General features: G+C 42.3%; 1 protein-coding gene across 3 annotated transcripts in view; it reads left to right on the top strand.

Annotated features, from left to right (window-relative positions):
- The first annotated feature begins 3140 nt into the window (after positions 1–3140).
- The window catches only part of LOC135537188 (VPS10 domain-containing receptor SorCS1-like), a 170713-nt gene continuing 148998 nt past the window's right edge, over positions 3141–24855 (top strand). For all 3 annotated transcript variants that reach the window (XM_064963390.1, XM_064963396.1, XM_064963403.1), the window contains exon 1: positions 3141–4123. In XM_064963390.1, coding sequence (XP_064819462.1) covers positions 3311–4123 — 813 coding nt within the window. In that variant the 5' untranslated portion in view covers positions 3141–3310. The remainder of the gene's footprint in view (positions 4124–24855) is intronic.

Below are 24855 nucleotides of genomic sequence, written 5' to 3'. Positions count from 1 at the left end.
GATTTTTTTCCAAGACTTCAGTTCTTCCTTTTCCCTTTATTCTAGTCACCACTCCCCTTACCCCTTTAGAAAAAGATCCATTTGGCTGTGTTTAGACAGGCAGCCCAATTCTGATCTTTTTTTTTTTTTCACTAATTGGTCTTTTAACCAAAATATCTGATGTGTAAGGATCTCATGTGATTGGTCAAAAGACCAATAAGTGGAAAAAACGCAGCCTATATGTAAATCAAGCATTGGACAACTTCCTTTTTTGAGAGCTACTTTTATGAAGGGAATGTTTTGGCAGATACTGTAACTATATAAAAAGCCATGGCTTTTCTAGATTGTGTCTGGCAATTTCAATTACTTGTTTGTGTTGGTGTTGCAGGCCTGTTTAATAGAGCCTAGGGTTTTTATGATAGGCTATCTGTGGCTGTGGTGTTGAAATGTGGCCCTGGGAGCTTCACTAGGGAAATGCAGGGATGCAGTAAAACAAATTGAATCCCTAATGTATGAGTAAAAGTTGTATCTATGTAGCATAGAGGCCCAGTTGATCATCTGTCACAGAAACTTCTAACCAGAAATAACAATTATAGCCTAAAAAGGGGGTTCCGTGTCTAAGTTACATTTCAAGGAACAATTTGTATTAGACATTTGCTTGTTTTTGAAAGAGTCCTTCAGTGAAGTTTCTTGTATGTCCTTCATAAATCTTACTCAACATATTCAAAGGGTAGTCTGAATCACCCAGACTTGACACACCTCTACAGTCACCTTCAGTCAGATGGCATCTTATACTTAACCACCCTCCTTATGCGTCATGATATTGTACCTCCTCTCTCCCAGTCCCTCTTTCTGCGTGACTCATTGACCTTGTCGTGCATTCATAGTCCAAGTGCATACTAGTACACTACAACTGGGTACAAATCAGACAAGGTAGGGTCTGAATATCATATTCCGCAACATCCTCCAAATCAATTTCTGCTATTGACAGAGCATTGATTCTATGTGAATGGATGACGTGTCCAGACTTGGATGCAAGATGACGGGGTGTGAGACTGTACCACCCACCCACACACACACACACACACACACACACACACACACACACACACACACACACACACACACACACACACACACACACACACACACACACACACACACACACACACACACACGAAACACATGCCCATGCACGCATGTACGCACACACATACTCAGCCAGGCAGCAATCTCCTCAATCACTCCCAACATCATGTCTATTGCTGTCTGCCTCAGTGTGTGTGTGTGTGTATGTGTGTATGTGTGTTTGTGCCTGTGTGCACACTGGGGGAAGAATGGTGTGATAAGTGTCTTCCAGCCACGTGGGGCCTACCCATCGCAAGACCATTAATCCAATCCAAAATGTCTGCTTAATGCAGTGTTCCACAGAGAGAGGCAATACTTAATATATTTTAGGTCTATGGTAGGACGTCAGGGGATTTATCCCTTTAGGCCACCAAGAGAGGAGAAACATCCCAGTACAATGGGAATTCTATACCAATGAGGAGAATGAAAAATTACAAATACACACTGGGAATTGGATAGCCTACCACTGATCTAAAACCTTAACAAATATCATTAGATCTGTTTTTAATCTGAGGCCGATGTTATAGGCTATTTGGATGAAAGCCAAGAAAATCCATATTTTTATATCTCCATTTATTGTATCAACAAATCCATGTTCTGAATATTAAAAAAAAAACTATCAAAGTGATTTGTGTTCATTTGTATTTCCCTCTATGCATTTACATGCTCATCAGCGCAACAAATATCGCATACATAATACATAGAGTATCACGCCATTAAAAGACAGAGAAAAACAAACAGCTACATTTCTGGAGTGTTTGTGTCCCCCCCAAGTTACTGACATTGTATCATGTAGGCTAGTGAACGACCTCACATTGTTTATGATGTTCTCACATCGCATGTAGAGAGATAATCTAAAGCAGTGGTTTCAAACTCATTCCACGGAGTGCCGCGTGTATGCGTTTTTTTTTTTGGTTGTTCCTTTCAACTAAGACCAAGACAACCAGGTGAGGGGAATTCATTACTAATTTGTGACCTTAATTCATCAGTCAAGTACAAGGGTGGAGCGAAAACCCGTAGACCCTCGGCCCTATGGAATGAGTTTAATACATGTGATCTAAAGTATTATAGCGACCCGCACAGACAGCTGTGTGTTATGTGTTAGGCTAGTAGGTGGTTGTGTTGTACTTACCAGTACCCAGTGTTCGCGGGGTCTGACATGTCAATCAACCTGCTATCTGCCAATCACGGGAATGCCTGGAATGTTCTAATGCCGGGCATCCTGGCGGTTGGCGGAGTGGCGTGGAGGGGGGTTGGGCAGGGGGATGGAGCATTGGAAGTTAAGACCAGGTTTAGCCTTTGTTCTCTCGCTTACATCTGGCCTTCACAAGAGAAGGTCACGGTTGGCTTGGTGGGTATCTTTCGTTTATTTGGCGTGGGCTACGGCCAAACAGTAGCCTGTGTAAAGTTGGGTTAATAAACCGTCAATTCGTAAACTCAACCCTCTGTCTGGACAATTGTTCCTTTATGATCTAGTCAGGTCATTACAGTATATATTCTATAATAATTGTCATGCCCTTATAGAGGGTATTTAAATCTTAATGATTGCTTAATACATCATACCTCTGTGATCCGTGACATTATGCATAATTGGAGTTTAATATGTTCTAATTTCCGACCCCCCCCCCCCAAGAGCTATATCACGACTATAACTTTAAAGCAATTAGACAGATTCATAATAAATATAACCATTATCTTTCATCTTCTGAGAAATGTGATTGAGCAGTTGACTCTTATGCACCTTGGCCTACTGGTAGATACAATCTACAGCTGTTAGGGATATTGTTAACAAGACCATAGTAATAGCCAACCACATTGACAAAGGAATCATATAAGCAATATCATTTAAAGAGAGAGCGACTAAGATTACATACGTACGATAAATGCTTACAAATTATTTAATGCGAAATTATTAATGCGTCGTTGTTGGTGAGGGGAAAAAACACAGACGCAAGAAGAAATCTCGCCTATTTTTTTCCCCTGGATTCTGCCAGCTCCTCCCCCGCGCGCGCAGGGCTTCATTCGATCAAATCCTTCATCTGGGACCACTCGCCGAGTCGTACTTTTTAACACTGCAGAACAATTGAACGAGCCACAATTTGCGAGGAGTTCTGTTGCTTAACATCAATTACAGTCACAAAGGAAAGAGAGTTTAAAAAAAAAGTACTGTATCCAGACTGAGCATCTTTCTTTGCCACCAGCTATGGAGAGGGGTGTCAGATTATGCCCTATTTGGCACAATAACGTTTTTTGGTTTATGCTTTTGATAATCATATATTTCTTTCTATCCGCTAAATCAGAGCTAACTTGCAGATCATGTCAGCCGGGAATTAAGGGGCGTATTAAGGAATTACTGCTTAAAACGGACACACGAGAATTCGCAACAGGGTACGGAGAGGAAGTTATTGGAAATGGAGACGGGGCAACTGCTTCACGGAGTTTAAATTCTGCAAGTGCCGAAACTCAACAGCTTGATTGCGCAGCTGGGTCCGATGCATGCATCCAGGGGAAATACATCTACTCAAGGCGAAAACGGAATACTGACATGCTGTTCCCTTACAAGAACGCACTACTCGATGGAGGAATGCACTACGGTGGTGGTAAAGAGAGAAAATTCACCCCGCGCGGTGAGTACAAAGTTTCCAACCTGAAAATGAACCTTCATGCAGGAAATACAGATGTCGGGAAGGCTCGCGCAGATTTAATTCCCGGCATCACACACAAGCACCGAGTTCGTAGGAACAGCCCGAGATCTAATATTGGGGACGATAAAGTGAAGTCCTCCGGCTCACCCAAGAGAAGGGAGACGCTGCCTCTGAGTTACTCTCGAGAGGGCATCACCTCACCGTCTGGGCGCAGCAGAGTGACACGGTCTGAATTGCGATGGAGCAACGAGGACAGGAGAGCGGCCAGTTCGAGGCAGGACGAACTCAAACTCACCAGTTCAACCTTCGCTTTGACCGGAGATTCCGCTCACAACCAAGCCATGGTGCACTGGTCTGGGCAAAATAGCAGTGTAAGTGAATACTTGTACAGTTGTCTTTAAAATAATATTTGGTGTATGTGCGCATTCACGCAGCGCATCAATGGAGAGAAAATGTCTCCATCAGTTTGAATTTCGTAAAATTGCCAATAAATTAGGCCTACGAAAGGTGTGTGTGTGTGCGCGTGTGTGCGCGCGCGCATAGTGTGGGATTCACAGGATTCATTCCGAGGCAACAGTGTGTGTGTGTGGTCATCCCCACTATAATTGCCAAAGCCTATTCGACATGCATCGCTTTTGTTAAGTGATATAATCAAATGACTGAACAATCATCTGAACAAATCATGGCAGAGACACTCAAGACACAACACAATCACCTCAGCTTTTGCTTATGAGACAGTTTCCCTATGCTTTTCAGAGAATCTCTGACCTTTCTCCCCATTCCTCATTACCCACACTTAGTCCTGTCTGTAACGAAACTGATTTAATTTCAACACATCACCAGCTCTCATGCCCCCAGTGTTTCTGAGGGGGCTTGAATAACCAACTTCCAAAGTGTGACCTTATGCATTTGAGGTGGGTGGGATATCAAATACACCAACATTATGACCTATTTCTTCTGAAGCAGTAGTTAAATGGTCATCCTAGTCTCTTGTCAAGGGTTTCCTAATACACAGTGGTGCACATTTTTTTGTTTTTACCCAGCGCTAACACACTACTCTACTGTACACTGAACTGTAGTGTACTGAACTCTACTCTATACTGTAGTGTAATTAACTGTTTTGTACTCTACTGTGCTGAACTTTGATGTCCAAACTTATGAAACTTAGACATCTATGGTTGGTTCAGATTTTGTCGAGTCTGGAGCAACCAAATGTGGTCTTATTTGGGGGCAGAGCTCATAAATAATAGCCAGTGTGTGGAGTTATACCCAGGGACCTATGACCCATGAATGTAGTATGCTTAGTGGTCATAGTATGGATAGCGTTAGTATGCCAAAAGTTCCCAGATGTCGTACTACATTCATCAAAATATGAAGTATACACACAGTGGACACTTTCTGTACTTTTAGGGCCCTTAATGCAATTTTTCAGGAAATGGGGCATGGCTTTACAACCATTTTCAGATTTGAAGAAAATGGTGGAAAATATGCAGCTGAAGTCCCAACGAGAGCAGATAAAAATGAATTGCTTTAATTAATTATGACAAATGTTGGTTGAGCAATGTAATAACGTAATGACTTCAAGTAAGCTACACGTCCAACGCTCTAACCACCTGATTACATTGCACACCACGAGGAGACTGCCTGTTACGCGAATGCAGTAAGAAGCCAAGGTAAATTGTTAGCTAGCATTAAACTTATCTTATAAAAATCATTCATCATCACTAGTTAACTACACATGGTTGACAATATAACTAGTTTATCTAGCGTGTCCTGCATTGCATATAATCGATGCGGTGCATATTTGGAATAAAAGGACTGTCATTGCTCCAATGTGTACCTAACCATAAACATCAATGCCTTAAAATCAATACACAAGTATATATATTTTTAAACCTGCATATTTAGTTAATATTGCCTGATAACGTGACTCATTTCGAACTGTGAAGACTTTCTTCCTAACAAAGACAGCCAATTTCGCCAAAAGGGGGACGATTTAACAAAAGCGCATTTGTGGAAAAAAAGCACAATCGTTGCATGACTTTCTTAAAATCAATACACAGAAGTATATATTTTTAAACCTGCATATTTAGCTAAAAGAAATCCAGGTTAGCAGGCAATATTAACCAGGTGAAATTGTCACTTCTCTTGCATTCATTGCACGCAGTCTGTGTATATGCAACAGTTTGGGCCGCCTAATTTGCCAGAATTTTACGTAATTATGACATAACATTGAAGGTTGTGCAATGTACCATGAATATTTCGACTTAGGGATGCCACCCGTTAGATAAAACACGGAACAGTTCGGTATTTCACTGAAAGAATAAACGTCTTGTTTCCGGATTTGACCATATTAATGACTTAAGGCTCGTATTTCTGTGTTATGTTATAATTAAGTCTATGATTTGATAGCGTAGTCTGAGCGGTGGTAGGCACCAGCAGGCTCGTAAGCATTCATTCAAACAGCACTTTTGTGCGTTTTGCCAGCAGATCTTCGCTGTGCTTCATTGCATTGAGCTGTTTATGACTTCTAGCCTATCAACTCCCGGGATTAGGCTGGTGTAACCAATGTGAAATGACTAGCTAGTTAGCGGGGTGCGCGCTAATAGCGTTTCGAACGTCACTCGCTCTGAGACTTGGAGTGGTTGTTCCCCTTGCTCCGCATGGGTAACGCTGCTTCGAGGGAGGCTGTTGTCGATGTGTTACTGGTTCGAGCCCAGGTAGGGGCAAGGAGAGGGACGGAAGCTATACTGTTACACTGGCAATACTAAAGTGCCTATAAGAACATCCAATAGTCAAAGGTATATGAAATACAAATCGTATAGAGAGAAATAGTCCTATAACAACTACAACCTAAAACTTCTTACCAAGGAATATTGAAGACTTGTGTTAAAAGGAACCACCAGCTTTCATGTGTTCTCATGTTCTGAGCAAGGAACTACTTAAACATTAGCTTTCTTACATGGCACATATTGCACTTTTACTTCTCCAACACTGTATTTTTGCATTATTTAAACCAAATAGAAACATGTTCAGTCACGTTCGTCATATGAATCGGACCAAGGCGCAGCATGGTGTGTGTAACATTCTTTATTATAAGAATGAACACTGTACAAAATAATAAAACGACACGAGTGCTGACAGGTAACTACACATAGACAAGAACCCACAAATACCAAAGGGAAATGGCCACCAAAATATGACAACCATAAACAGCTGCATCTGATTGGGAACCATATCAGGCCACCATAAACATACAAAAACTAGCGTATCCACCCTAGTGTCACCCTGACCTAACCAAAATATAAAGAAAACCGAGATATCTCAGGTCAGGGTGTGACAGTTTCATTATTTATTTGAGGCTAAATTGATTTTATTTATGTATTATATTAAGTTAAAACAAGTGTTAATTCAGTATTTTTGTAATTGTCATTACAAATACATGTTTCCCAAAAAATCGGCCGATTTAATCGGTATCTGGTTTAATCGGCGTTAAAATCATAATCGGTCGACCTCTAGTAGGTACTACCGGTATGTTGGATGGCTACCTCATTAATGGGCTACTAATACATTGAACTTGCCAGTATATGAACTATATGCTAGCTAACTAACTACCCAACGTTTATTGACTTGATTATTCACGTCATTCTTAGCTATGCCGTAGAGTCGTTGTGAGTTCTCAGTGGACATAAATTCACTCTGGTTATCTCCTCCAATTTCAGAGCACTCTTATCTGAGTGTACCAGAGCGAAAATAACTGATGACTTTACGACCGCTCAACACCTGTTGAATATGGCCGGTGTCAGTAAACATCAGCATAAAAGCTATATTAAGTTGTTGCCAGCAGGACAGTTAGTCACCAACGCTCTGGATAACATGACAACAGCCCAACCAGCTCTGCTGTGGCGAGGAGTAAAATTGTCAGAGTGAGGTGTTCTCATTTGTCTCTGGAAGTAGCTAGCCAGTTAGCTTGTGTGCTTGACTGCAGTGCCGTTGTGATGGTCAGAATGCTTGGATCAACCCTACCCCTTGGCCAGTGTGCACTCTGAACGCTCAGAGAGGGGAAACAGAATTTGCGAATGATCAAAAATGTCTAGCTAGTAATTTATGCCAACAAGCTAGCAAGAGGTTGCGTAGCAACAGAATCAACTTCCGGTAGACAGGCTTAGGTCTAGTATGCTCAACTGAAAGGATTCCTTTAGTTTACAGTATACTAAAAGGAACTAATAGTATATAGCGTGTATACAGTATGTTGGTATGGGTATTCGAACACAGCCAATGTGTCATGTCATAGCTGACACCCCATTCTTTCTGCAGACATTGTTGAATCTTAATTCGGAGCAGATATTTACGATGTTTGGGGAAAACGTGGACCCGTAAAAAAATGAAGGGAGATTTGACAAATTATGTTTCCAAACTTTGCATCTGCACAGTTATTCCAGTAAATGTGTTGGTTTGTTGAACTTTGAAATCAATGTTTTTTGTTTGACATACATTTGAATAGAACAATTTGCGAATAATTCTGTTACCATGGAATTGCCCAGCAGCATCACCACCATATAGCCATATGGAACTTGTGCTGTTTTGTGATATGAATAGATTGGGTTCTAATTGTGTGCAACTGTGAAACAATTCCCCCCTCTCTTCTCGCTTGTGACGCATGCAACTTTGTAATGAGCAAGAATAGATCTCCTGCATTAAATATGTAGAGTTGTTGCTGTATGCAGATAAATAGAGACTCTTAGATTTTTCCCATCTGAGCACTAGTGCAAATAAACAGATGAGTTGACAATGCTTTGTGGAGCAGAAATGGAAGTGTCTGTCTGTCTTTTTATGGGATGTGTGCTGCTGCTGTATGTCTAATCTATTGGGCATTTACATAGTAAAGGATATTAATGATCCCATATGCTGTCTTTGTGTTTGTGCCAGATTGGAATATGAAGGAATATGCCTTCTCATAATAGCCCAGGAGACAGTGGTGGATTAAGTGATGGAGGGATGGAGTCATGCAGTAGAGGAGATGGGGTGTGTGTGTGTGTGTGTGTGTTAAATACTGTATGATTTTACATGTAGATGATGGATGATTCAAATGTTTGCCTCAAAAAGGAGCTGAGATAATTTGTACATTCTGATCATTGTTTGGAGAGACTTTGGGACAGGCTTGGGATTTTAAATCTCACGGAAAGGTTACAGCAAACACGCCAGAGTCCCAACGGGGGATATGTGGCACTGGCATATTCCTTGCATGCACATAAAAGTATGCCAGCAGACTGCATATTTACATTATTGAAATGTCAGGGCATTAAATACTTTGCTTGTCACTCAAGATAACAAGATGCAGCCTGACACAGTCAATTCATGTAACAAGTATACTCTGCATCTTTGGACTGCCTCAGAAGATATAGAATGTGCCCACATGCATCATGGGTATTAATATGGATTGAGTGGTATGGAAGTCAATGGCCCAATGCTGAATCGACCCCTAAGCCCTTCGCCTTAAGCACGTGTGGAGATCTGATAGGTTAGGTAGAAGTTTAAACTACATTGCTTACACCAATCAAATTCTCTCGGATCTCCACAAGTGTGTAGGGCTTATGGGTCCATTTGAGATTGTGCCAACATCGCTTTGAAGCTTCATCCTTCAATTCATGTTGCCACACTATTCCTCAGTATCGGTATTGCTCAAACTTCTTCACTTTAGTCAGGGCAGATCTGGGTTTAAATAGTATTTGTTTTCTGTGTGTGCTTGACTGAGCTTGCCTGGTGCAATGGAACCAATGGAATAGTTCCCAAAAGTGCCAACCCCGCCCATCTGGGATTCCATGAACCCATGTCTGAATCATATAATCAGAATCAATGAACCAGAACCAAAGCCAGACTTGAACCAAGCTAGGAGCCATACTCTGATTCCATTTTCCCAGTTGAACTTTTCAGCAGTTCTTTCGTAAGACAGAACCCATACTGAAAATGAAATGAGTTTTTAGCCATACAATGATCAAACGTACTTCGAAACAAAAGCATTTGTCAGAGACGTTTCTTTTTGAGCCGAACAGAAGAAAATCAAACATTTTAGTAGCCAATTAGTGAGTGAGTTGATCACAAAGTTGGTGGAGAAGTGTGTTGTGAGAAACCAGCTCACACCAGCTGTCTCGGTTTGACGATGGTCTCACTGGCTGTTCCTATGTGTTGAGGGAATCTATTTATGGTTCTATACAGCAGTTGTCTTATACAGCAGTGAAGGCACATTTACAGCAAAAAAATAAGTACTCTTTCAAACTAAGATCTCTGTTTTTCTACCACATCAAATGTTCTATAATTTGCTTGTTTTCCAACAATTTGATGGTGTCAACGCGTTCCGCTTGCAGTAGTGGCCACAGCGTAGCCAGTTGTGTTTATCCAAGCACATTTACAACCTGTTATCCAAGATGTCTGAAAATCAAACAATTTTAAATGTGCTGTATGCTAAACTGACAGACCCACACAATCAGGGCCACAGCAGTTAAACAAGAGAACACAACAATTTAAATGTACTATTACATATTAATTGGCCCTGGCAGAAATGCCCAGAGAGTAGTTTGTGTTTTCTGTTGCTGTTTCTTTCCAGTCATTTGGCACTTTATTATCCTGCACCACCAACTGTGCTGTTCCTGTATTCCCATTCCTCACACCCCAACTCCCATGTACAAAACAGTGAGTCACAGAGTGATATCACTTGAATACGAACAACAATAACAGCAGCCTAACAAAGGCGCAGTGCAATCCACTCTTTCAATTATCCACCATCTCCAAAAGGAAGTATTGATAGAAACAAGAGGTCGACCGATTCTGATTTGTCAATACCGATTTATTGGAAGACCAAAAAAGCCGATGCCGAGTTAAATGATAATAAATGCATTTGTAATAATGACAATTACAACAATACTGAATGAACACTTATTTTAACTTAATATAATACATCAATAAAATCAACTTAGTCTCAAATAAATAATGAAACATGTTCAATTTGGTTTAAATAATGCAAAAACAAAGTGTTGGAGAAGAAAGTAAAAGTGCAATATGTGCTATGTAAGAAAGCTAATGTTTAAGTTCCTTGCTCAGAACATGAGAACATATGAAAGCTGGTGGTTCCTTTTAACATGAGTCTTCAATATTCCCAGGTAAGAAGTTTTAGGTTATAGGAATTATAGGACTATTTCCCTCTATACCATTTGTATTTCATTAACCTTTGACTATTGGCTGTTCTTATAGGCACTTTAGTATTGCCAGTGTAACAGTATAGCTTTCATCCCTCTCCTCGCTCCTCCCTGGGCTCGAACCAGCAACACAACGACAACAGCCACAATCGAAGCAGTGTTACCCATGCAGAGCAAAGGGAACAACTACTAGAAGGCTCAGAGCGAGTGACGTTTGAGACGCTATTAGCTCGCGCTAACTAGCTAACCATTTCACTTCGGTTACACCAGCCTCATCTCGGGAATTGATAGGCTTGAAGTCATACAGCGCAATGCATGACGCACAACTGTTTGAATTAATGTTTACGCACCTGCTTCTGCCTACCACAGCTCAGTCAGATACTTCGATGCTTGTATGCTCAGTCAGGTTATATGCAACTCAGGGCACGCTAGATAATATCTAGTAATATCAACAACCATGTGTAGTTATGATTGATTGTTTTTTATAAGATAAGTTTAATGCTAGCTAGCAACTTACCTTGGCTTACTGCATTCGCATAACAGGCAGTCTCCTTGTGGAGTGTAACGAGAGAGAGGCAGGTCGTTATTGCGTTGGACTAGTTAACTGTAAGGTTGCAAGGTTGGAACCCCCGAGCTGACAAGATAAGAATCTGTCATTCTGCCCCTGAAGGCAGTTAACCCACCGTTTCTAGGCAGTCATTGAAAATAAGAATGTGTTCTTAACTGACTTGCCTAGTTAAATAAAGGTATAAAAAAATCGGCGCCCAAAAATACCGATTTTCCGATTTATTATGAAAAACTTGAAATCGGCCCCAATTAATCGGCCATTCCGATTAATCGGTCGACCTGTAATAGAAACACATTTACTTGTATTGCAATGGGATTCCCTCTGAGCTACAGTGGCAAAGGGGCTAATGATACTACTGAGCAACTGGTAAATATCTGGTCATATTCTATAATGGATACAAATATTTGTCATAATGTGCTACATTCAACAGTTGGTTGGTGGTTATGGTACTGTACACACTAATATGTATGTCTGTCTATACAAATAAAATCTTGTGATAACTACTGTATCAATGCCATATGATTGGCTTATCTTACTGGAGAGCATTTCCCAAGCTCTGTCCCCCCCTCCACTTGCAGGATAGTTAACTCTAGTGTCTGTGTCTGTCTGGGATAATTGAGCCGCAGGGTATGTGCTGGGTCAGGCACTGATCAGGCGGCGGGCCCGCGGAGGCCGTCACGGTCCACTCGCCAGCGTTTATTTACCGGTCTGGCTAACACAGCCCTCCCTCGTTTGCCTGTAAACAAAACCCACCAGGCCCAGGTTTGTTCTTTGCTTCTCACTTTTCTTTCTCAGACAACTCCCAGAGGATTATTCCCAAATAATAAAGATGGCCTGAGTTGGAAAACCTTAACAAAATCTAGTAGCGATATTGAAAGAGTCAGCTTTCCTTGTTATAGAGCCCCAGACTCTGCATGCATGGACAAATAATAAAACCGAGTTTATAAGTAATGTACCTGGGCAGCACTCTAATCCCACCCTAGGAGGCCTCAGGAGTGCACACTTCATTTCAGTAAGTGCCCGTTTCCCCTGCCTTCCACCCTCCTCCACTCACTGTTGGATCTTGTCGCAGTCATATTTTGATGATTTCATCATCTTTCATGTTTGCTTGCCCTGGACAATATTTCAGGTCCCTATAGTGTTAAGTGAAGTAGATTGGTAAATAACTAATCGAGATTGAATCAAGTAAAAGCCAACTGGTAGATGATGCTTGCTGAGAGCTTGAGGGTAAATAGATTGCGGGGCTGGTAGTTCAATTTCAAGGTTTATCAGTGTAATGCTATGTTCTTTCCAGGGGATTGTAGGTGAAATAATTGTTTTACATGCATGGTTTATTGTCAAGATGTTGGACAGCAGGGATGGGAAGCCATTGGAGCACATTACTGCTAATAAATATACGTATCTATCTTATCTGTCATTAGCTATACAACTTATTTAATTCAAACCCATTCATTTTGAATATGTTTACAGATTTGCTAGTTTTCACCAGCCAATTCCGCTGAAATGAACTACAAAACATTTGTCATATTCCTTTTTGAAAGTACCCCTAATTTACCTTTTTGACAAAGGCCGGTTCATTCAGATAACTAACTCGCACTCAAATAACAGTCAGCGGTGCAGTCATACAAGTGCTAGTTCTCCCTCTCAGCACATCACAAATAACAGTCAGCGGTGCAGTCATACAAGTGCTAATTCTCCGTCTCATAACATCACAAATAACAGACAGCGGTGCAGTCATACAAGTGCTCGTTCTCCCTCTCAGCACATCACAAATAACAGTCAGCGGTGCAGTCATACAAGTGCTAGTTCTCCCTCTCAGCACATCACAAATAACAGTCAGCGGTGCAGCCATACAAGTGCTAGTTCTCCCTCTCAGCACATCACAAATAACAGACAGTGGTGCAGTCATACAAGTGCTAGTTCTCCCTCTCAGCACATCACAAATAACAGACAGCGGTGCAGTCATACAAGTGCTAGTTCTCCCTCTCAGCACATCACAAATAACAGACAGTGGTGCAGTCATACAAGTGCTAGTTCTCCCTCTCATAACATCACAAATAACAGTCAGCGATGCAGTCATACAAGTGCTAGTTCTCCCTCTCAGCACATCACAAATAACAGTCAGCGGTGCAGTCATACAAGTGCTAGTTCTCCCTCTCATAACATCACAAATAACAGTCAGCGGTGCAGTCATACAAGTGCTAGTTCTCCCTCTCAGCACATCACAAATAACAGTCAGCGGTGCAGTCATACAAGTGCTAGTTCTCCCTCTCAGCACATCACAAATAACAGTCAGCGGTGCAGTCATACAAGTGCTAGTTCTCCCTCTCAGCACATCACAAATACCAGTCAGCGGTGCAGTCATACAAGTGCTAGTTCTCCCTCTCAGCACATCACAAATAACAGTCAGCGGTGCAGTCATACAAGTGCTAGTTCTCCCTCTCATAACATCACAAATACCAGTCAGCGGTGCAGTCATACAAGTGCTAGTTCTCCCTCTCAGCACATCACAAATAACAGTCAGCGGTGCAGTCATACAAGTGCTAGTTCTCCCTCTCATAACGTCACAAATAACAGACAGCGGTGCAGTCATACAAGTGCTAGTTCTCCCTCTCAGCACATCACAAATAACAGACAGCGGTGCAGTCATACAAGTGCTAGTTCTCCCTCTCAGCACATCACAAATAACAGTCAGCGGTGCAGTCATACAAGTGCTAGTTCTCCCTCTCAGCACATCACAAATACCAGTCAGCGGTGCAGTCATACAAGTGCTAGTTCTCCCTCTCAGCACATCACAAATACCAGTCAGCGGTGCAGTCATACAAGTGCTAGTTCTCCCTCTCAGCACATCACAAATAACAGTCAGCGGTGCAGTCATACAAGTGCTAGTTCTCCCTCTCATAACATCACAAATAACAGTCAGCGGTACAGTCATACAAGTGCTAGTTCTCCCTCTCAGCACATCACAAATACCAGTCAGCGGTGCAGTCATACAAGTGCTAGTTCTCCGTCTCAGCACATCACAAATAACAGACAGCGGTGCAGTCATACAAGTGCTAGTTCTCCCTCTCAGCACATCACAAATAACAGACAGCGGTGCAGTCATACAAGTGCTAGTTCTCCCTCTCATAACATCACAAATAACAGTCAGCGGTGCAGTCATACAAGTGCTAGTTCTCCCTCTCAGCACATCACAAATAACAGACAGCGGTGCAGTCATACAAGTGCTAGTTCTCCCTCTCATAACATCACAAATAACAGTCAGCGGTGCAGTCATACAAGTGCTAGTTCTCCCTCTCAGCACATCACAAATACCAGTCAGCGGTGCAGTCATACAAGTGCTAGTTCTCCGTCTCAGCACATCACAAATAACAGACAGCGGTGCAGTCATACAAGTGCTAGTTCTCCCTCTCAGCACATCACAAATAACAGACAGCGGTGCAGTCATACAAGTGCTAGTTCTCCCTCTCATAACATCACAAATAACAGTCAGTGGTGCAGTCATACAAGTGCTAGTTCTCCCTCTCATAACATCACAAATAACAGTCAGCGGTGCAGTCATACAAGTGCTAGTTCTCCGTCTCAGCACATCACAAATAACAGACAGCGGTGCAGTCATACAAGTGCTAGTTCTCCCTCTCAGCACATCACAAATAACAGACAGCGGTGCAGTCATACAAGTGCTAGTTCTCCCTCTCATAACATCACAAATAACAGTCAGCGGTGCAGTCATACAAGTGCTAGTTCTCCCTCTCAGCACATCACAAATAACAGACAGCGGTGCAGTCATACAAGTGCTAGTTCTCCCTCTCATAACATCACAAATAACAGTCAGCGGTGCAGTCATACAAGTGCTAGTTCTCCCTCTCAGCACATCACAAATACCAGTCAGCGGTGCAGTCATACAAGTGCTAGTTCTCCGTCTCAGCACATCACAAATAACAGACAGCGGTGCAGTCATACAAGTGCTAGTTCTCCCTCTCAGCACATCACAAATAACAGACAGCGGTGCAGTCATACAAGTGCTAGTTCTCCCTCTCATAACATCACAAATAACAGTCAGTGGTGCAGTCATACAAGTGCTAGTTCTCCCTCTCATAACATCACAAATAACAGTCAGCGGTGCAGTCATACAAGTGCTCGTTCTCCCTCTCAGCACATCACAAATAACAGACAGCGGTGCAGTCATACAAGTGCTAGTTCTCCCTCTCAGCACATCACAAATAACAGACAGCGGTGCAGTCATACAAGTGCTAGTTCTCCCTCTCAGCACATCACAAATAACAGTCAGCGGTGCAGTCATACAAGTGCTCGTTCTCCCTCTCAGCACATCACAAATAACAGTCAGCGGTGCAGCCATACAAGTGCTAGTTCTCCCTCTCATAACATCACAAATAACAGTCAGCGGTGCAGTCATACAAGTGCTAGTTCTCCCTCTCAGCACATCACAAATAACAGTCAGCGGTGCAGTCATACAAGTGCTCGTTCTCCCTCTCAGCACATCACAAATAACAGTCAGCGGTGCAGTCATACAAGTGCTAGTTCTCCCTCTCAGCACATCACACATCTGGATGGATTTCCTCTTCATAATATCCAGTGCCACATCATATACCAGGCAGGTGGTGGTGGCATATTATCCTCTCTAGTTCCCCTCTCCTGCTCAGTGGTGGCATTTATTTAAAGCCATCTCACATACACACTGAGGCAGACGGCGATGGACATGATGATGGGAGTGATGGTGATTGAGGAGCTGGCTGCCTGTGTGTGTGTGTGGGAGAGATGAGGTGTGCTTAGCAGGGCCATGCCATTAGAGGTGCATTGAAGCGCTGTGCAAAGGCCTGGCTTCAAGGTGGAACGCGATCAGGCTCTGTGAGAATTCATCACTGTTCGGATATCAGCCTATGATTTATGTATGTACTGAAGAGTAGGGAGACATCTGAGGATGACTAAAATATGGAAGGGGTTAATCAGAATGACTGAATTATGAGTCAGGTTTTTCCTTCTGCACTTGTTTCAGGAAAATGTTAAATTACTTGTCAATGAGTGGGAAATAGTAATATGTATATTTTGTTGTGATGGTGTAATGGTTGGTGTCATGCATCAGGTTAGACTACTTTAAAACAAAAACCCTGTTGACTTCTGGTAGAAAAGTTGTGTTCACTATAATGTGGATACTGTTGTCCACACCTGTTTCAAAACTGCAAAAAGGCACGGAAAATATGAATCATTGTTCATCATTCACTCAATATTCTTACAATTACTTGAGCAGGGAAAGAGAAAATGCATTTTGTATATCTCAAGTGTTATATTTCCTTGATTGCCATGTTATTGAGTTGATTATCTTCAGTGTGCTTACTTCTCTGCTCTCCATATGGAATAGACCGGGGCCCAGTGCAGAGTTTTCATGTTAGATTTGTTTGGTCAGATGTATTTATTTCTCATTTCAGATTTGATTGTAAATGTTGAGTTTCACATTCAAGGCCGAGCCACTTTGGCGGTGAGTTGAACCACTCATGTTCATAGCTCCAGTAAATGGAGTTTGTCCTTTTAACCAGAACTGGACAGAAATAGTAGAGGTCCCAACCTCCCAGTAGGAGGATGATTGAGTATCTGGACCGTACATATACTCACATATCGTGCTAATCCCATTGACACTTTGGACATTTGATACAGCATGAGGAACATTTTGATACATCAAGCCACTTTTCCACGTCCATCTTGCTAATCACATCGAGAAATTGAACGTTTTATACGTCCATCCAGCAACATTTCCCCTGGTCGCGAGATAAAGTGTTTGAACGACAGCTTTGTAAAGCAATCCACGGGAACAGCTGCACGATTCCAGATCTGATGATTATGTCCCTTCAGTAAATAGCTACAGAAAGATCGAGACAGATGGAGAAGAAACAAGATGAATGTTTATGGAATAGGTTGTGTTGCAACACAGAGATGCAACACACTCCTCCAGACACATACAGTAGGCCCTACATCAAGATGCCAGAATGGGTTCAGCTATAACCTAGTCGTCTTCTCTTTCCTCTTAATCTCAGACTAATAGGAATGAATTGGGATGAATCGCCGTGCACAGAGTGTGTACACATTAGTAGTTTCCTCGGAGCTCGTAGCAGCTCGTGTCCCCTTTCGCCATTCAGATTGACAAGGATGATTGTTGGCAGCTATTGAAAGACAGTCGGATGTCCTCTTTAGGCAGCCAGACAGTCCCATCTAGGCCCATCTCCGCACTGATCAGGTGCAGAATTGTATGTGGCACAAATTGAATGCCAGGCAATCTGTAACCCCGAGGAGTATGGCTGAAAGCGAAGATAAAAATGATTTTTTTTTTCAATGAAGAAATGCTGGGGAGGCAGATGGGGTGAAAGAGATGAGGTGGGATGAGATGACTGGCTCCAGTTAATTGACCAGGCCCAGATAAAGCAAGGAGACCGAGAATTGTAACCCACCCCACAAAAATATACAATGGCATTTGCTCTCCTTAGGAACCATCAGCTGACATGTTTCTCCTTTCAATAAGTGGCCGGTTATGTCTGGCGCAGTCTATGGGCACAGCGACAAAATACAACTCGAGATTAACCTTGTTTTTTGCCCCACTTGCGCTCTGGAAAACCGAAATCTCACAATCGAAGGGACTTTTAGATTCAAAACCAAAACACGATCGGCAAAGTTCTCTCCTTTTCTACCACACCCACGACTCTTTCTATGAGGACAGATTACTGTGCATTAATATATATACATTCCCCTCTGTACATGACTTGGCTCTGTATCAGCTTCTGCTCAGAGCTTTTTAATTGTGGGCTGAGAAATGACAATGCTATTATTTAGAACATATATACAGTTTTTATTTATGTCACCCATTTAAATGGAAAAAAAAACAATTTTTTTATATATTCCACCGGTTAATTAAGTCCACACACTATTTCACCAGCTGCACGGGAGAGCGAGAGACAAATCAATCTTACATGTGTAATTGAAATTCCCCCTAAATGTTATTAAACATCCAGCTCGCTTTTGCCCAGGACAAACAGAGAATTTTAGTTGCCCGTTTCCGCCGCTACCCACTGACAACATTAAACAACTGGGGGAAAAAGGTTTACCGCAGTGGTGTGGTTGCACACAAAAAGGCTTGAGTACCTGCTATTGGCTACAGTACAATACTGGATTGTGTCAGCGAAATAAAGCCCGATTGAAACAAGGAAGAGGGAATGAACTTGTTAATTTAGATTTCAGCTGTTAAAGTGAAGAAGAGAAAGGATGAATATGCGTAAGTCAACAAATGAACCTGATTTTACCATCTGTAGAAGTAACCTTTTTTAGTGAACAAATTCAGCTCTATCTTTTCTGATATGTAAATGACATCCTATCTGATGTTAGATGAAAAAGCACATCGGCTGTACCTGGCACACATCATATTCCCGTGGCAACATAGATATTGGACTAACTCTACTTACAATTTCAGTATACAATATTCCCTTGAGAATATTGCAGATTGGACTGTGAAGAAGTAACACTTTCAGCTGTCCTTTCGTGAACCGGTAAGGACTCAATTCTTCCCTCGGTAGCTTTAGATATTCTAGTCAGGTGAGTGGTGGCCCTATTAGCAGATTGAATAGAGGTATTAATATTAAATGAGGATTTATGGAAGAAAAAAACCTTCCCTAGAATGCAACATCAAACAGCTGTGAATGTGGAGAGGAAGGGCCCCCTGTCTTGATAAGGTGAGAGACATATCAAAGGCAGGTGTGAATTAATATGTTAAATAAATCATGCCCAGAAAATGTTAATTCCTTTGAATCTCTAAGCTGGTACGTGCATATGAAAATATACTTAACTTTGAGGCGCAAAAACAAACCGGTATCTAATCTCATTGTCTACACAGTAAGATAATGTTTGTTAAGTAAATTAGTTTAGCATGTTTTTTTTGGTGTGAGAAATCTGAGACATACTGGGCTGGTAAAGCTTTTTTAGGGTTCTGAAATGTGCCTTGGACCGGTTCCCACTGGATTTGGTAGATCTGGAAACCGGGTGGCAATTTTGGTTCTGTCTTTTGAGGTAAGGAATGGTTTGGATGCAACTAGCAGAGATAAGCCTGGTGCTTTTGGCAGCTCCCATCTGTGTGAAACCTCATTGAAAGACACGTCGGAGACTGATGAAGACATCTGAAGATACTACCTGCCACATCTGCCTGCCCCAACCACCCGCATCCAAATGTGTTTACCTCAACAGCCCTCATCACTGCCGAATTACCATGTAGCCTTCAGATGACGCTTTGATCGGGCCGCTCTCCATGTCGCAGCTCCCGGAGCCAACCGTCAACCATCAGTCTCCATTAGCTGCCACCAAAGTTCCGGTTTTGACACCACACATAGGATGCCTCTACTGTAGCCTAGCCTGACTGGACTTCGGCTTTAATCTCTATTCTCATACACTAGAGACCGGATGTGATTGTCCGTTTCTCCTGTTGTTTTTCCTGGTCGTTGTCCCCATGTGTGTAATTGAACCGTAGGTGTTCAGTGGCTTTGAATCCCATCACCATGGGCTAATCACCATCATTCACCAACCTCACGGTCATCTCCATCTCACCAATCTGATTTCCTGCATCTAAATGTTACATACTGAATGTGCCTAGAATATAGTTTCATTAAAAGGGATGCTTTTTGGTTTCAATGTAGAGTTGTAGAGGGAGACAGTGGGAGTGCAGGTGGCAGTTGATTGATAGTGTCTGACTACAGCGGGGCTTAGCTCATTAGTATTTCTGGGCATTCGATTGGTGCACCAGGAAACAGGGGCTTAATTAGTTCATCCACTCAGCAGCGATATGCTCCTGGGGTTCACCGAGCCTAAATAAAGGCTTCTACCATTCAGACAGAGATGAATTCTCAGCCCTCTTCGTTGAGGTGGAGTTCAAAAGAAATCACCCAAGACTAGCTACGTCTGGCGGTCTTGGTCAATTTAGTTCTGTCTCTGTGTATTACCCGTTTCATACTTCTTTGTAATGCCAAGATGCTCCCGATAGATGGGAGAGACGAGAGAGATGGGATAGGGTTATCTACCTTCACTCTTTCCCAAAGAACTTCATGGAGGAAGCTTGAGTGAGTCCTCTTGCGAGATTAGGTGATACTGTATTAGATTATTTTAGTGTGAGTTGTGATCGAGAAGGCACATAATTCAACCTGCCAGACGGGGGCTCATGGGAGCCCTGGTGGTGCGACACTGTACCTCCCAACTGCCTCCAACGCAGAGGTGGAGGATCGAAAGGAGTTTATTTGTACATTCCATTATTCATGAATCAGTCATTTATTCATTATACATAGGTGGGGTTTTTCTAAAGCAGGTGGGCCTTTTGATGTTTAAATTATGTTTTTTTAATGGGATCCGGCCTTTATTTTGATTGAGGAAAAACAACATAACGTGCTTGACCAAACATCTGGAGTGTTTCTTTGTTTGGTACTCTGGGTGAGTGTTTCAATGACTATCTTTTCTAGGGATGTTTAAGAGTCAAAACCAGACCAATATTTTCAGTCATTTTAACAATATACAGTGGGGCAAAAAAGTCATTAGTCAGCCACCAATTGTGCAAGTTCTCCCACTTAAAAAGATGAGAGGCCTGTAATTTTCATCATAGGTACACTTCAACTATGAGAAAAAAAATGAGAAAACAAATCCAGAAAATCCCATTGTAGGATTTTTTTAATGAATTTATTTGCATATTATGGTGGAAAATAAGTATTTGGTCAATAACAAAAGTTTATCTCAATACTTTGTTATATACACTTTGTTGGCAATGACAGAGGTCAAATGTTTTCTGTAAGTCTTCACAAGGTTTTCACACACTGCTGCTGGTATTTTGACCCATTCCTCCATGCAGATCTCCTCTAGAGCAGTGATGTTTTGGGGCTGTTGCTGGGCAACACGGACTTTCAACTCCCTCCAAAGATTTTCTATGGGGTTGAGTGGCTAGGCCACTCCAGGACCTTGAAATGCTTCTTACGAAGCCACTCCTTCGTTGCCCGGGCGGTGTGTTTGGGATCATTGTCATGCTGAAAGACCCAGCCAGGTTTCATCTTCAATGCCCTTGCTGATAGGTTTTCACTCAATCTCACGACACATGGCCCCATTCATTCTTTCCTTAACACGGATCATTCGTCCTGGTCCCTTTGCAGAAAAACAGGCCCAAAGCATGATGTTTCCACCCCCATGCTTCACAGTAGGTATGGTGTTCTTTGGATGCAACTCGGCATTCTTTGTCCTCCAAACACGACGAGTTGAGTTTTTACCAAAAAGTTCTATTTTGGTTTCATCTGACCATATGACATTCTCCCAATCTTCTTCTGGATCATCCAAATGCTCTCTAGCAAACTTCAGACGGGCCTGGACATGTACTGGCTTAAGCAGGGGGACACGTCTGGCACTGGAGGATTTGAGTCCCTTGCGGTGTAGTGTGTTACTGATGGTAGGCTTTGGAGCTCCAGATCGAGGGAGATTATCAGTGGTCTTGTATGTCTTCCATTTCCTAATAATTGCTCCCACAGTTGATTTCTTCAAACCAAGCTGCTTACCTATTGCAGATTCAGTCTTCCCAGCCTGGTGCAGGTCTACAATTTTGTTTCTGGTGTCCTTTGACAGCTCTTTGGTCGTGGCCATAGTGGAGTTTGGAGTGTGACTGTGGTTGAGGACAGGTGTCTTTTATACTGATAACAAGATCAAACTTGTGCTATTAATAAAGGTACCGAGTGGAGAACAGAGGAGCCTCTTAAAGAAGAATTTGCAGGTCTGTGAGAGCTGGAAATCTTGCTTGTTTGTAGGTGACCAAATACTTATTTTCCACCATAATTTGCAAATAAATTCATAAAAAATCCTACAGGACTCATCTTTTTAAGTGGGAGAACTTGCACAATTGGTGCCCCACTGTACAATGGTCCATTCAATGCTTCCAAATCCAACTTTTATGTGGTATTCCCCTTTTAACAGAGAAATACAGAGGCATATGTACACCGGCAACCAGTAGGAAGTCACCTTTGACCTTTCCTCTCTACTTGGTACCCTTCCAGTCAGATGGTGCCATACTGGGATGTGCCATCCAAATCAAGTGGACTCTTTCCTCCTCTGGCGGCCTGCCAGATCCTACTATGCCAGGTTTGCCAGGTGCTCATGGCCCCGATGCAAGGACCCAAGGCAGGTAGCCCTCCCCAAGCCAGATGGCCCAACCCTGGGGCTACGTCACCGAGTCCTCCCCCTGGGTCGTCTGCCACTGTCCGCTGGTCATCACCACCAGGGGTGCCAAGAAAACCCATAACCATCCCATTTAAATCAGAGAGATCAAGAAACTGATATTTTAGTGAACTTAGGAAACTGATGGTGCCTCAGAGTAGTCACTTTCCCAGCACTGCACTTCCTATGCCTTATACCCTGCCCTTTGCGATTTAGCTCACACAAGGGGCAATCAATGCGGGTTTCATCTCGAAATGACTTTGCCATTAACCTTAAAGCTTATCAATGTAGGATAGCAAGGCAGAGGACTCTAGGCTTTAAACATACTGTACCAGCAGTGCTTTGACTGTCCGTGGCTTGATTTACTTGCAATCAAATAGAAAAAATACAATAGTATGCAGAGGATGGCGAGAGGAGCTCAAAGCAAAACTGTCCAGTCTTTCCACAATGCACACATCCCTCCAGCTTTGTCCAAGGTCGGCTGGCAGAACTGACTGCAAGCATATCTATTCACTTCATATCTGTAAAACCCTCGACTGGTTGTCTCATGCAAAATAAACCTAGGTCTGCAGAGCTGTTGCCTACAGTGGCATCTCTTTAGATGAAGAGATTGTGGAAGCAGAAAACATGTTTTAAAATAATGTTTATACAAATGCGGATAATTCCCCGAGACGATATGTGTTGTGTTTAAACAATAGGGGTGGACACAATCCCACAAACGCACTTTGAATGTTGGATGTGATTAGGAATAATTGTTTGACTACCAAACCGTTTGCACAAAGACAAAAGATTCAATTGAATTTAATCAATTATGCTGACATACAAACATACTGAATAAAAATATAAACGCAACATGCAGCAATTTAAATGTTCCCTTCTAAAGGGCTTTATTACAGCTGTCCGGGTGGCTGGTCTCAGACAATCTCACAGAGAAGAAGCCAGATGTGGAGGTCCTGGGCTGGCTTACACATGGTCTGCAGTTTTTAGTCTGGTTTGGATGGACTGCCAAATTCTCTAAAACGACGTTGGAGAAATTTACATTCAAGTTCTCTGACAACAGCTCTGGTGGACATTCCTGCAGTCACAGCATGCCAATTGCACACTCCCTCAACTCGAGACATCTGTTGTCATTGTGTTGTGTGACAAAATTGCACATTTTAGAGTGGCCTTTTATTGTCCCCAGCACAAGGTGCACCTGTGTAATGATCATGCTGCTTGATATGCCACACCTGTCAGGTGGATGGATTATCTTGGCACGGGTGAAATGCTCACTAACAGGGATGTAAACAAATTTGCGCACAAAATTTGAGAGAAATAAGCTCGTATGGAATGTTTCACGAAGCATAGGACCAACACTTTACATGTTGCTTTTTATATATTTCAGTGTAGTTTGTAGGATATTGTTTGCGCTTTTCCAATTTTGTAAAAAAGTTTGCTGGATAAGCTATGTACAGAGGTGGATGGCATCTCACCAGGGAATAGTACCATCAACTCAACGGCGTTGTCTATAGGGATTAATGGTAATATTAGAGACCAGTAAAGGTACTACTACAATATACTCTTACAAAAAAGGGTTCTTCGGCTGTACCCATAGAAGATCCCTTTTTGGCTCCATGTAGAACCCGTAGAACCATTTCCCCAGAGGGTTTTTACATGGAACCAAATAGGGTGTACCTGGAACCAAAAAGGGTTCCTCAAAGGGTTCTCCTATAGGGACTGCCGAAGAACCCTTTTAGGTTCTATATAGCACCTTTTTCCCCCATAAGATTGTATGGTAGCTCTTGTATTCCTCTGTTGATCGGCGAATGAACAATTTGCTTTGTGTAAAGCCACCTCAATGCCAGATCTCTCTCTCTGTCCTTTCTCTCTCTCCCCCTGTCAGATTTTGACTGAATTGGGTTAGACATGTGAGGCACAAAAACAGAAGCATCACTGATGAGAATGACAATGCATCTGTCGTGTTGTTATATTGAGATGTAAAAAAAAAAAAAAACTACCTTCCAAGCAACAGCAACTTATGTAACCCTGGCTAACCACAAACTTCTGGGACAGTTGTGTTGCTTACATACATAAATATAATACTGAATATACATTGTGAAAAAAGTTGAGATCGCTT

This window comes from Oncorhynchus masou, chromosome 5 (assembly GCF_036934945.1).
Source record: "Oncorhynchus masou masou isolate Uvic2021 chromosome 5, UVic_Omas_1.1, whole genome shotgun sequence".
In the NCBI taxonomy this organism is placed as follows: domain Eukaryota; kingdom Metazoa; phylum Chordata; class Actinopteri; order Salmoniformes; family Salmonidae; genus Oncorhynchus; species Oncorhynchus masou.
Note: the sequence above shows the minus strand (reverse complement) of the source record. Positions and strands in the feature narration are given on the sequence as shown.